We start from the raw sequence: 13,864 nt of genomic DNA, 5'->3' as shown, positions 1-13,864 counted from the left end.
AGTCTCCTTCCATCTCTGTTTACCGCCTCCCCCCCTTACCCTCTACCTCCCCTCACCCTCCACCCTCCGGCAGTCCCCATACTGTTGTCTGTGTCCATGAGCCTGTCTTTCTGTTTTTTCTTTAATCCCTTCACCCTCCTCACCCAGCCCCCAACCCCAACCCTGTCCCCTCTGACAGCTGTCAGTCTGTCCACTGTGTGCGTTCAGTTGTTCATTAGCTCCCCCTGTCAGCGGGCTCATATGGCACCAGTCCTTCTCTGCCTGCCGTATCTCGCGGAGCATAATCCTCTGCAGGTGCATTTCATTCTTTGACAATATTACTTGTCGATCCGTGCAGCACGAAATGGGTGAATCCGTGGACATCAAAGTATTTCTCCAAATGATGTGTATCCATCCACCGCCTTGGTTGTGCGGCTCTGGTTGTATTCGTGAGAATGCTTTTAGTTGTAAGTGGTAAAAACCAACTCAAAGTAGCGTTACCAAAGAATAATTCATTGGCGCAACGTCACTGAAAGCGTGGCTCTGGGCACAGCTGGCTCAGCTGGAGCGATGTCATCAGGAGCTGGTCCCTCGTCTCTCAGGCAGCTCTCCCCCTCAGGGACACATAATAGCAGAAGCTTGAGGCCAGCAATCACTGTGCGAAGACAGTGCGTGTCCCAGTAATTCCCCCAAACCCCGGGGTTAGGTCTCGCAGGCGGGGCTGGGAGAACGTTTATTCTGAGCCATCACTGTGCTCGGGCTGTTACTCTTGATTCCGGTCCAAGAGGGGTCTAGTGGGCAATGGTGAGATTGCCTCTCCTGGCAATGGCCATGGTGTTGGTTACGACTGGGGGTGAGGGGCGGGGAAAAGGGCGGGCGGTGGGCTTATTGCTGGTTTACCCTAAAGTCAAACTTCCCTCCTGAGCGCCCTGGCTTTATGGGGGAGAAACTTCTGTGAGGTGCCCTGCCCGCAGAAGCTAGGCTTTGTTCCCTATTCCAGGAACCCGGTGAAGTGCAGTAGAAAGCAGAGCTTGAGTGTAACTATTTACCAGCACCTTCAGTGGAGAGAATCTGCACTGTTTTAACTTCTCTGGGCTCACTGCTTTCCCGCCGGCGCAGTAACCTCACTCCCATATTTGTCTGTACATGAATAAATGTACCCATAGGTGGGAAAATGTAGATTCCTGAAGGAATCCATAGGCCGTCAAGTGATTATCTGGGCGACAGTTTTAGATGACGCGGCATTCTTGACTTTCCCAGCAGATGTGACGTGATGTGGAACAGCCAGCTCACCAGTGCAGCTCAGCACTGTCAGTCACCACGTACCGACAGCCTTCAGGTCACAACAGTAGCATCGCTGGGTGGCGAAGCCAGTGTGTGGGGTTAACATTTTCAGAGGATTCTAGCAAGTGCAAGTTCTCATGTGTCCCCTCCCCCGTGTCTCCCTGAACTGTAGAAGCAGAAGGACCCACACTGAGTGCGCTGATGGCACCACCCCATACAGTGGCAGGGCGCACCAGAGCGAGGAAAATGTGCCAATAGACTTAGGAGATGTGTGTATATTTTTTAAAAGATGGTTGTGAAGCGCTTGGCGATCACTACCAAGCCTAGAGCTGGCAGCAGCGCTGCAGACGCTGCAGTACTTCTGAGCCTAGGGCTGATGGTACAGCAGAGAATTGACCTACACCGATTTGCTCCTTTACTCCAGTAAGTTACAGCAGTATTTACTAAAACAGGCAATGGGCATACACAGATTGAATTTTCTTACTTTAAAATTTGCAAAGCAGCCCTGAAACTGGATGGCAGTTCCCTGATTTTGCGGAGGCATACACCGTGACGGGCGTTTTGTGAAGTTCTTGGCTGGGCTGAGTCACCTGTCCGGGAGGCGGCCTCGCCAGCCACGTCACCTTCAGTTGAAGCCACCTTTCCGTTTACAATTCAGTCTCCCTAATGGCGCTTGGGAAATCAGGATCAGGGCGGTTTTCTGTGTAGCCTGGGAGATGCTGAGTGCGGGTGAACAGACATTGTGTGTGGGAGAGGCACACCCATGCTGACTTACGGCTGAAGCCAGCTTTCGCTCCACTCGACATGCAGGGGGAAGAAAGACCCTTGCTCTTCAAGCATCACCTGGACATGCAGAACAGGTGTATGTTCAAAACCAATGTTTTTGGTTTAAAGCTCAGTATTTAAAAAATCACTTCAAAATAGGACTTCTTTTTTTATTTTTTATTTTTATCACATTGAACCTTTTGGCCTTTTCTCTTCTCTTTGTTTTCAAAGATTTGTCCCATCAGACGAGAAGAAGAAACAGGGCTGCCAGCGAGAAAACGAGACGCTGATACAGAGAAGGAAAGACCAGATGCAGCCGGGGGGCACCGCGCTCAGCGTCACGGTTCCCTACAGAGTCGTAGACCAGCCCCTGAAACTCATGCCTCAGGACTGGTGAGATATCTGTATTTCCTACCTGGCCCGTCATTCCTGGGATCGTGGATTTTATCATGAGGTATAAATAGAACCTGTTTGTGAAGCCGTTGCTAATGCCTAATTTGGTCATCATTAATATAGTCCAGGGCCCGGCTGGTGTGGCTCAGTGGTTGAGTGTTGGCCAGTAAACCAGGAGTTCAGGATTGGATCCCCTGTCAGGGCACATGCCTGGGTTGTGGGCTTGATCACCAGTAAGGGGCGAACAGGAGGCAGCCCATCAATGATTCTCTTTTTTCATTGATGTTTCTATCTCTCTTTCCCTTTCCCTTCTTCTCTGAGATTAATAAAAATATATTTAAAAAATATATAGTCCAGTGATACCTAATCAAACCTATGTTTTAGGTAGCTACACTTTATTTCACTTAAAAGAAGAAACACTAACTTCTGGAAAACTTAGTAAAAATTCTTTCCACTCGTCCATTGGTTCTGGATCAGCTTTTAGAGTAGAACTTTAAGCAGGCTGATGTTGTGAGGGCCTACGTTTTAGATTTTAGATTTGGAAAATTCAGATTTCCTGAATAAGAAACGGTAAGTGAAGGCATTGCTACATTTATTACAAGGGAATAATTTAATAAAAAGAATAACGCGATCACCCTGGTTTAGCTCTTTTATTATGTTGAAGTGTTCTTTAATAAAATACTGAGCTATGTGTAATATAAAGAGACTGTAACTGAAGATACAGGAATTAATCTTAAATTACTTTGTTAATCTAAGCTGGAGTGAAAATACAAAGATCCAAGAGTGCATCTCATCTCTGTGACAGGGAGCACTTACTGCATCGGTGCAGTGGATGAACTCTCCCTTCAGAGTGTCTGCTGGTCTCAGACATAGGAGGTCAAGCTGCTGGCAGTGTCAGTGTGCTCAACAGCTACTAGAGCACAGAGGGTTCCTGTGTGACAGTTCTCCCCATGGCCAGCCAGGCACACCGAGCACACAGGAAGGGGAGGAGAAGAGGTTTCATGTGTATCAAGGCTAAGGCTTGCAGGAAGTAGGAATGTTACATGTTTGCATATATGTGTGGAGCTTTCGCAGGGAGGGAGCCCAGCAGCGTGCACAGGTGCCAGGTCTGCGTCACAGAACGCCTCCCGCGTGTGACTGTTCACTGGGTTCCTCGCCACTGGCGCCGTAGCCTGGGGGTAGCATCCCTTCCCCCTTCCACCTGCCCTTCCAGGAGTTCCCTGGGGCGAGTCTTCCTCTTGTCCTGCTGCCCAGGGGGACCTGGCAGGGTTGGGGGCTCTGGCCAGCAGACTCCCTGAGGTGGCAGGCGCCGGAGCTCCCAGCTGCTGCAGGGGCATGTCACCTGGTCAGAGCAGGGCCCGTGTGTGGTGCTCCGTTAGTGGGTGGGTGTGGCCTATGCAGCTCAGGCCCCTTGAAAGCGGGCATTTTCCATTTAAGATATAATTTCAGTCTTGGAGATTTTGAGCAGGTTAAGAATTGTTAGCTGTGGTTTTTCACAATAACGGATCCTTCTTGTAGGTTTCTTATTTGAATAGAAAGTTTGCTGTTTCCGTGGATGTATAGAGTTATCTGTGGGCCTCAGGGCATTCCCAGGACCCTCTCCAGGAGGCGTGAGGTCACGTGATGACACTGAATGCCGTTCTCATGACTTATCAGTCCTCACACGGGACAGGAGCACACTCAGTACACAAGATTAATCATCTCTCTCCCCCGCTGCTCCTCCCTCTTCCTCCCCCTCTCCCTGCTTCTGGCCTGCCCCCACACTTGTGTTTCCTCCTCCCTAAATGGGCAAGGATGGTGGCACTCGCCTCGGGGGCTGTTCTGAAGATGCAGTGTGTTAACGTAAGTCACGTGTCAGCTGCCGAGACCAGCACTGCACAGGGTAAAGGCACGAGGAAACCTCACCAATGTGAACGTTAGGACTTTGTTCCCGCCTCTTACTGGTGGGCTTAAACGGTTTATGGCAGTTGTATTTATTATAATTTCTCAATTTAATTACATTGTTTTTTATTTTTAAATATATTTTTATTGATTTTAGAGACGAGGGGTGGAGGGAGGGAGATGAAGAGAGAGAGAAAGAAGCATCAGTGATGAGAGAGACTTACTGATCGGCTGCTGGGGCTTGAGCCCACAATCCGGGGCATATTCCCTGACCGGGAATCAAACTGGGACCTCCTAGTTCATAAATCGATGCTTAACCACTGAGCCATGCCAGCTGGGCTAATTACTGTTTAAAGTAATGGAATGTGAGGGCCTAGAAGGAGATTTGTTCTTTTTTTGGGAAAAGAAACTTAAATGGTTGATAAAACAAGTTGCTTTAAGGAAAACTTACAGATGTGTGGTGAGTGAAACAGTTTTAAAACAATTGCAAAGTGTAAGAAAAGTCTAGCTGGTTTCTGTACTGAGGTTACTTTCACATAATCAGAATTTAAAAATAAGGCCTTGGAGCTTTATGAAATGGTTGGTGAATTACTATAATGTCTGGTGTTTTTAATTAAAGTGAATAATGTTTGTTTGAATGTTAAATGTTTTCCTTTTAAAACCAGCTTTTTTGATTAATAGATCAGCTACTGTTTCCTGCTGCATTGGAAAAGTGGCCCTTTCTGTCCTTACTAGAAGGGCCGAGATAAAAGGCTAAAAGATCACCTAAGGTTGTGCATGTAATTAATTATATGTAAGAGACTTGGGTGCAGGCCCCAGGCAGGGTACCAGTAGGGGCGGAAGTATTCCGGTGAAAGGCTGTGGCCGTGTGCTGTGAGCCTCAGATGCACAGCAATGACAGCTCGTGTCCGCCTGTTCTCTGACTCCCCCCCCCCCCCCCCCCCCTTCTGTTTACAGGGACCGGGTCGTGGCCGTTTTCGTGCAGGGTCCTGCGTGGCAGTTCAAAGGGTGGCCATGGCTCTTGCCTGATGGATCACCTGTTGACATATTTGCTAAAAGTAAGATTCTGCTCTGTACTGCGAATCTAGCATAGGAATGCTCTGGCTTTATGTAGGAGGAAGAGCCGTCTGTGTCTCTGCAGATGAGAATTGTCTGTCAAATGATCCTTGTCAAGTCACATACGTAATGTTAATGTTTAAGCACTGGGGAATATTTTTAAAGCCTTTTTTTGAACATCACACATGTCCTCCGACATTAATAATTACTTTCTAGACTGCTTTAAAGTCAGTCGTATTGTTGCTGGTCCATACATTTTAATGAAAACTGAGGGCCAGTTTGTATCTGTGTTGTAAGGCTCCCTGCCTAGAGTGCGCGCTCCCTGGTGGAGGGGCCTCCTCTGCTGGGTCACTGTGGGCCGCACAGGACAGAGCGCGAGGGGGAGGCATTCCGCACGTCAGTTAAATATGGGCTTCTCCCCTCAGAGACCAGTCATGGGCCCTTAAGAAGTAGATGAGTTGAGCTGGCTTTTTTTGCTGGTAGGGATATTTCAGTTATTTAAATCCGAGTACCCAGTGAAGTTAGTGGCGTACTAGAACGACTTTATCAAAAGCATTCTCACGAAACAGATGTTTATTAAAAATGACAACTTTTTCATGAGTGTAGATTGTGCTGCTGTGCAGTCAGCGTATTGTCAGCAGCCTCTGCTTTTGTTGGTGGCTCCACCATTCTTCCAGGCTAAAGTGGCACCCGGGGGAGACGTACTCACGTGATGAATTCTAGCATTTCCACCACGAAGGTCGCTTTCTCTGCTATTCCTGAAACTTGAGTCATGCGCAGAGTTGATAAGTAAAGCTGAAAGGTACAGAGAGAGGGAGAATTTTAGTGAAAGGACGTCAGTGAACAGGAACGCTGTGCTTTGCTTTACGGCTTGCGTGCTCGGGGAATAGTATGTAAAAAGTTATTAGAATGTGTCCAGATGTCAGTGCCCTCTCAATTTCATGAACCCTTTTTGGTCCAACCTCGAGGCTGACTCGACAGACCAGGTGCTAGGAGCAGGTCCAACGTCGAGCAATAAGAACATTAAAAAGTTCAACATTCAATCCCGTCAATTAATTTGGATCAGACTGTTTGAATTCCAAAAATGACATTGGACCGCAAAGGGTTAAAGAATAAGGGTTTCATTGTCATTTTGTTCAGGTTGTTAGTTTCTGAAATTTAGGTGCGAGCTTAGTAATGAGCAATTCCACGAATTGATCTCTTTCTCTTCATCCTTTACTGACTCCTTTCTGTTAGCGTTTGAAGTGAAAGCCTCTTGCCCCTTCTGTCCTAAAACCAACAGAACAAAATAAACCTTCCCTTGACCTTGCCTGTCCTTCTGGCTCCTGCCTTTCAGCTTTTACAGCCAGGCTTCTGAAGGAGTTCTCTCTACTAACTCACTGTCTTCCATCCCATTCTCAGTCTACGGTAGCCTCACTTTTCTTGCCTTCCACGAAACTGTTCCCACCAAACTCACTAGTGACCCAGAGACTGGATACTTTGGACCTCCTTATCAGAATTTGACTCCTTGAGTCAAATGTTCTCTTTTTTAAAATGTTCTTTTTCACCCTGGCTGGGTAGCTCCGTAGGCTGGAGCGCCATCCTGATATCAGGGTGCAGGTTCCATCCCTGGTCATGACACACACAAGAATCCACCAGTGAATGCATACATAAGTGGGACAGCAAATCGATGTCCCTCCTTCCCTCCCTCCCTCTGTCTCATTCTCTCTTTTTCCATCCTTTCCTCCCTCCCTCTCCCTCTCTCTTTTTCCCTTCCTTTCTCTCTCTCTTACTCTCTCAAATCAATAAATTCATTTTTTTAAAAGTCATCTTCCTGTGACCTGTTAGGCTCCCAGGCTCCCAAGCTCCTCTTCCTCTGGCTCTCAGCCCCCTATTTCTGTTCGTATCCCGTCTCCTTTACTGACACACTCTCTCAGGGAGCTGATGGCGCTCCGGAGCCACGCCTCTAGCCTGGTGGCCTGGGCCGCACAGCTCACTGGTGACCAGGTGACTCCAGGGAGGTCCCATTGGGACATCAGGCTCAACCTATTCCGAGCGGAGCCCCAAACGTTTCTTCCTCATTTAGGTTTTTAAGTAATTTGCCTAAAGCCAGAAACTTAAGGACATATTACCTCTTAGCTTTTAATTTGTCTCCTTGCTGATTTTGCTCTTGCTGCTTTTGCCCCCCCCCCCCCCCCCCACACACACACACATACACATTGAAAATGATCATACCTGTGTAGGGTAGGGGGAGGAAACGGGGTATTTGGGAGCATCTGTATGGGCCTTGGCAAAAATTATATTTTCTGTATATTGCATAATAATAAAATACTAAGTTTTGGAGGAGATATTAAATACTGGATTGTATAATAAAACCTTTTCAGAATTATGAGAAATTTGAACTTATAACTGGATATCACTTCTCTAAACTGTTATTTTCTTTATGTTTGAGTTGGCTGCATATGCATACATTTGTAATCAAGATTTTTAAATGAGGATTTCTTCAAATTTTTTCTAGTTAATTTAAAAAATTAATAAATGTTTGTATTATGTTGTCCCTTTGTCACTTGACATGCCATCATGCTACCTACTAAATATTATTCAAGGGCACCTCTTTAATTTTTTTGCTTTGTTCCCACAAAAAACTGTTGACAAGATGCATGCAGTTGCAGAAAGGAGCTGCTCTGCACTGTGTGCAGGGCTTCGCTCTGGTGGTCCTTGTGCCGCCAGGCACCTGGCTCTGTGTAGAGTCTCTTCTTCACTTTTTGCTGAGGCTTAATCCTTTCAGTCTTTTTCGGAATAAGAAAGCTGTTTGTGGTCATGTCTTGGTGTACGTTTTCTCACCACAATTGCTTTGTGCTAATAAAACATTTTGTATGATGAGAGAAACCTTATGTTTCTTCATTGCGGCTTAAACTTTTTGGACTCTGATATTTCAGTATTAATTTACTAAGTTGTCTCTTCTGTTGAAAAAATAAGTATTGTATAAACTAAATCCATTGAAATTATCAAAAGGAACTATATACTGTATGCCTTTGTGGCTTTAGGCAAATCATTTTAAAAAATATAACCTGTATCTTTAAGAATGACTTAAAGCAATCATGCTGAGAAAATTAGAAAGTGAAACATAAGGAGGTCTTGAGATGTTGATTTATTTAATTTTAAAACTTAATAAAATATTTTTTACCCATAAAAACCATTTTGCAAATGGGTTTCCTGAAGCTCCTATAATGAATTGATTCAAATTCATTAACTTGAATTCAATTCAAAATAAGTAATGTGTCCAATGAAAGGTCCTTTATATATAAAAGCAAATAATTTATAAATAGTTTGTTTTTCTGTGGGCTCAAATGATTCACTTGGGATTTCCATAAAAAATTGGGCCTTGAGCAAGCCAATATGGTACAATCCATAAAGTAGCTATCAGAAATTAACAGTTAATCAGATTCTCTCAAGACCCCTCATACTAGACAGTATTGGTGAGAGCAGCAATCACATCCTATGTTAGAAAAACGGAAAGAAAAGCTAAACACCTTCCATGTCACGTGCACCTGTGAAAGGGCAGCCGCAGTGAGGGGGCAGCATTTCATCATCTCCTTCCAGGGAACCTCGACAGGCCTTTGTGTGTGTCTCCTCCTTGCCGTCATTTCTTACAAGTCCCATTAGTTCTCCCTCCTTAATTTTCTGATTCTGTATGTCTTTCTTGCCATACATGCCTTCTCCCCAGCTGACCACGCCTGTCTCCTCTAGATGCGTGTGTGGCGCCATCGCTCTCTGCTCAGCACTTGGCAGGAGTCTGCGTGGGGGAAAGTCCAGACTCCTCCCTGCGGCCTGGGAGCCAGCATCGCTCCAGGCCCCTGTGGTCTTACCGCTTCCTCGCTCCCTCCATGAGCAACTTGGCACGTGTGGGTCCATTCGGTTCTCTTCGGCCCTAGAGTGAACCGTTGTCTCTGTGCGCATGCTCTTACTGCTAACTGGGTCACTTTGATTCTGTGTTAGCCTAATTCTTACTCCACCTTTAGGTCTTAGATTAGACACCACTGCCTATGCAAGCCTTTTCTGAATGCCATGGTTGGGTAAGGTACTCTTTTGTGTTTCTCTGCTGCCCTGCATTTACCGTATTGTATTTAATAGCCTTACTTTCCAGGGGACCATTGCATTGTGCCTCAGTCCTCTTTTCAGTCCCGGGTGGCTGGCATGTATGAACCCTTAGTAAATATTTGTCCATTGAATGTTTTTTGAGGATGCCACAGTTTTAGCATCTATTGCAAAGATCACTTTGGTTATAATAGCTTCGGTTGGTGGAAGAAAAATTGTTTTATGTTTTAGTTTAGGTTTTTTTTGTTGTTTTTTGCTGATGTCTGTGTTGGGTATTTTATTTTCTAAAGTACTTTCATTTGATTGCATTTTGAGTAAAGAATGTTATTTCCCCCAAATAGTTAAAGCCTTCCACCTCAAATACGATGAAGTTCGTCTAGACCCCAACGTGCAGAAGTGGGACGTGACGGTGCTGGAGCTCAGCTACCACAAGCGCCATTTGGACAGGCCGGTTTTCTTACGCTTCTGGGAAACACTGGACAGGTATTTCTGCTCCTCAGAGGCGCTCCTTCTGCTGTACTGTAGGGACTCCTGGCTCGTCAGTCAGAGTCTAAGTTCCTTAGAGTTGTGGGCCGTTTCTCCCCGTGTCCTCTTCTCACTCCTCGTCTGCCGCGATGCGGGTCTCCAGCCGGTAACGTGCAGCTGCCTCTGACGCTGATTCCGGCGGAGAAGGGCCTCTCACGCGCTAGAAAGCGCACCAGCCCCCGAGCCCGAAGACCTGATCTGTCTCGACCCCCTGGTCTGGCTGGGGGGCTGGGTGACCTCTGACCACGCTGTCTGTCCAACTAGGGAGCGCGGACGACCAGAGCCCTGTGTTTTCTGGCAGCGCAGAGGGCTCTGGCTGTGTTCGAGTTGTGGGCAGCCCGGGAAAGGAGCTTAGTTGCTGAATGTGTTTAATTCCGAGGGTAGAGGAGTTAAGGTCCGTTACAGCAATAGGAGTTTTACAGCTGGGAACTGTAAGAACAGCTACAGTCACAGTTAATACCCCTGAACCTGGTATTTTCTTTGAGGCGCCCTTTAGAATCTAACTTCCTTGATCTTAAGTCCCCCACTGATTATTACGGGTTTCCTCAAAGTCAGGTGATTGAAGTCACCCAATGATTATAATTTATAATATAGTGCGGAGAAACATTCAGCATCCTCTCCCTGCGGTCCTACAGACTCAGTACGAGGAACGCTGCTGCTCGCTTCCTCCAGCAGCCCCTCTCCCCAAGGTGACAGCAGCCCCTCTCCCCAAGGTGACAGCAGCCCCTCTCCCCAAGGTGACAGCAGCCCCTCTCCCCAAGGTGACAGCAGCCCCTCTCCCCAAGGTGACAGCAGCCCCTCTCCCCAAGGTGACAGCAGCCCCTCTCCCCAAGGTGACAGCAGCCCTTCTCCCCAAGGTGACAGCAGCCCCTCTCCCCAAGGTGACAGCAGCCCCTCTCCCCAAGGTGACAGCAGCCCTTCTCCCCAAGGTGACAGCAGCCCCTCTCCCCAAGGTGACAGCAGCCCCTCTCCCCAAGGTGACAGCAGCCCTTCTCCCCAAGGTGACAGCAGCCCCTCTCCCCAAGGTGACAGCAGCCCCTCTCCCCAAGGTGACAGCAGCCCCTCTCCCTAAGGTGACAGCAGCCCCTCTCCCCAAGGTGACAGCAGCCCCTCTCACCAAGGTGACAGCAGCCCCTCTCCCCAAGGTGACAGCAGTCCCTCTTCCCCAGGGTGAAGGCAGCAAGCTTCCAGGAGACAGACAGCCTCTCGCTGTTGATTTTAAGTGTCTTTACATGTAACTTCTAAAAGTTCTAACATCCTTAGTCATTATAACGTGTTGTCCTATTATTTTTCAGGTACATGGTAAAGCATAAATCCCACTTGAGGTTCTGAATTGCGTGGTCTCCCGGCTGGACATCTGGGTGAAGAAGCGTGGGTGCACCTTCATCTAAAGACTGGGTGTCTATGAATTCCTCACTCACTCACCAAGAAGGTCACAGGCGAGCGGCCGCTCTCATCCGATGCTTCTGTCTTCAAAGGGATCATATGACGCCTGTCATTCATAGAAGCAAACTTTTTGGCCTACAACTATTTTTTTAATATTAGCCTTCTAGTCTGTAATGGAAATTGTATATTTTGATAGAAGTTTTTTCTCCATTGGTTAAACTAGCATTACTTAAAACGTGTTTCTTTAGAAAACCGAGGTTGTTAATGTGTGTATATTTAGAGGTTCTGAGGCTCCAGGAGCCATCTTCTGATTTTTCATTGCTCTATAATTCCTCTCACTGGAAATGCTGTGTTATGGATGGTATTAAATATTAGTTTCTGGAACTTGCAAAACCAAGCCAAGGGATGTGACTATTTGGAATGACTCAGAATGTCAGCCTGTATGTAGACTGTATCTCTACTTAGTCTTTATTTAAAAAGGAAGAATGAAAAATCAAGAACACTTCTTGAGCTCTGGTTGAACTGCTTAGCCTTTTCGAGACTTCCTTCCTTATATCGCATACATTGAGTGAATGTACGCTCTTCTCACTGACTTTGCTGATTTACAACTTAGGAGGGTCTATTTCTGTCTGGGATACCTTCCCGCTAGGAAAATTCAAAGCCGATGAAAGCCCAGTAGGCTACAGGACTTTCTAGCTGGGAGCCAGAGTGTGACTCGGGGCAGAAGTGCATTCGCCTACTGCAGTGCCATTTCCGCTTCCTTACTGCTCTCCTGCGCCCACTCTGGTTCTCCCCTTAGAGGTGTGGGATTTCGAGTCTTCTGTCCCATTAGCCCTAAATGCCGATAAATTCTCCCGGCACCAAAGAACACAGTTGCTTAAGAAGTGTCTGAACAGAAACAAGATAAAAACACTGGTATTTTTATGTGCGCATTCGATATCGTATGAAATATAAAGCCTATATTTTAACTTAGTAAGTAAGATATTTTACTACTTCTCTACTTCAGACAGTGCTGCATCCGTGTACAATGAACGAGCATTTCCCTTGAGTCTTAACGTCACCGTTTTTGCTACTTAAAGTAACTTGGACCCTTTATTCCCCTAGAGAGTTTTTACCATTAGAATCATTGCCGATCATTTGTATCATCTCCTCACCCCGCCTCTATTCCCCTCCGCCCTCCCCCCCCCCCCCCCGTCATCTCTCTTAGGTTGACATATTTTTTTTTGTAAACATTTAACTCCCCCTCATGTTCAGATGCCATTACCGAACCTCATTTTGAAGTTGGACGCTGTCATAAAAATGAGAAAGCACTTATTTATTCTCTAAATAACCATGAAAATCCATACCTACAGGGAATGGGAACGTACTTATCCATATGGAATTCACTGGGCTTTTCAGGAGAAAAGCGTCCATGTTTAAAATGACTGGATTTTAGGGTTTCGATGAAGTTTGAACAGATTCTCCTCCCCCTTGCTTTTTCTTCTCTGCATCCTCCCTTCTTGGAAATAAAAGAAAACTTAAATTTGTTCACATTAGACTATCAGCGTAGAAGTCTGTTCCCAGACTAAATTATGTATTGCATCAACTTCCTCCATGGTTAAATAGTCAAGGTCTAGAGTCTGTAATATTTTAAGGTTACCTATTGAGACTACTACAAGTGGCCATGAACTACCTTTCTATAAAGATTTTTAGTATTTATACTTATGTGTGAAATTTGCTTGATAAGAGTGTGGTTAAAATTGGGAACATCTCCTTTAAACAGGACTTATTTTTCTATCTTGCATCTGCCTTCTATGTACTGGAAGGCTTCTGGAAATACCGTAAGGAACATTAGGAAAAGCACGAGTGTGCTCTGCCGTGTATTTTAAAATCAGACCCGCAGTATGTACTTACTTCCTTTGTCTTTTTCTTTTTTCCGCAGCTCAGTCCCTTGTTTAGGTCCATATAATTAATTTGTAGCCATTAATTCTAAAAAACAAAACAAAAAACACCACACCCACCTCATAGCCAATCATTACTCATTCTCTCATGACTTCAGTCCAGCAGCACCTGCCACAGTGCCTTGCACGCAGTAGGCATTCAGTCAGCATTCACATACACGAATCAGTGATGTATTTTCAGTGTAACTGATGTATCCAAAAAAGAACTTTGTACTTAGTCGTAGAGTTTAAAAATACAGAATTGCAGGGAAAGAAGAGGCACAGGAAAATATTGTAATGGACATGAAATAGCCCATTAATAAACCTGACTTACCCATAAGCTACCGTTAGCAGGAGCCCCCCTTGTCTTGTCCCACCGGTAAAAGCAAGCTCCGTCTCTATTCGGGGGGCACTTGTAATAGCGAGAAGCATGTAGGGTTCGGCCGGGGCGCTCAGCCCGGACCCCAGGGGGGACTCGGTTGGGGACCTCCTTAGAAACACCGCTGCCTAAGTTCTGGTTCTGATTTAATTAGTCCGGGATGAGACCTGCTCATCAGTATTTCTTAAACATTCTTCAGAAAGGATTGAGAATCACTGGT

General features: G+C 46.1%; 1 protein-coding gene across 1 annotated transcript in view; it reads left to right on the top strand.

The window, feature by feature from the left end:
- CDC73 (cell division cycle 73) overlaps positions 1-13,339 on the top strand; it is a 61,859-nt gene extending 48,520 nt beyond the window's left edge. Inside the window, exons 14-17 of the mRNA XM_059677692.1 lie at positions 2,260-2,421; positions 5,260-5,360; positions 9,777-9,918; positions 11,256-13,339. Of these exons, the coding sequence (XP_059533675.1) occupies positions 2,260-2,421; positions 5,260-5,360; positions 9,777-9,918; positions 11,256-11,292 (442 nt within the window). The 3' untranslated portion in view covers positions 11,293-13,339. The remainder of the gene's footprint in view (positions 1-2,259; positions 2,422-5,259; positions 5,361-9,776; positions 9,919-11,255) is intronic.
- The last annotated feature ends 525 nt before the right edge of the window (positions 13,340-13,864 follow it).

This window comes from Myotis daubentonii, chromosome 20, assembly GCF_963259705.1.
Source record: "Myotis daubentonii chromosome 20, mMyoDau2.1, whole genome shotgun sequence".
NCBI classification, from domain to species: Eukaryota; Metazoa; Chordata; class Mammalia; order Chiroptera; family Vespertilionidae; genus Myotis; species Myotis daubentonii.
Note: the sequence above shows the minus strand (reverse complement) of the source record. Positions and strands in the feature narration are given on the sequence as shown.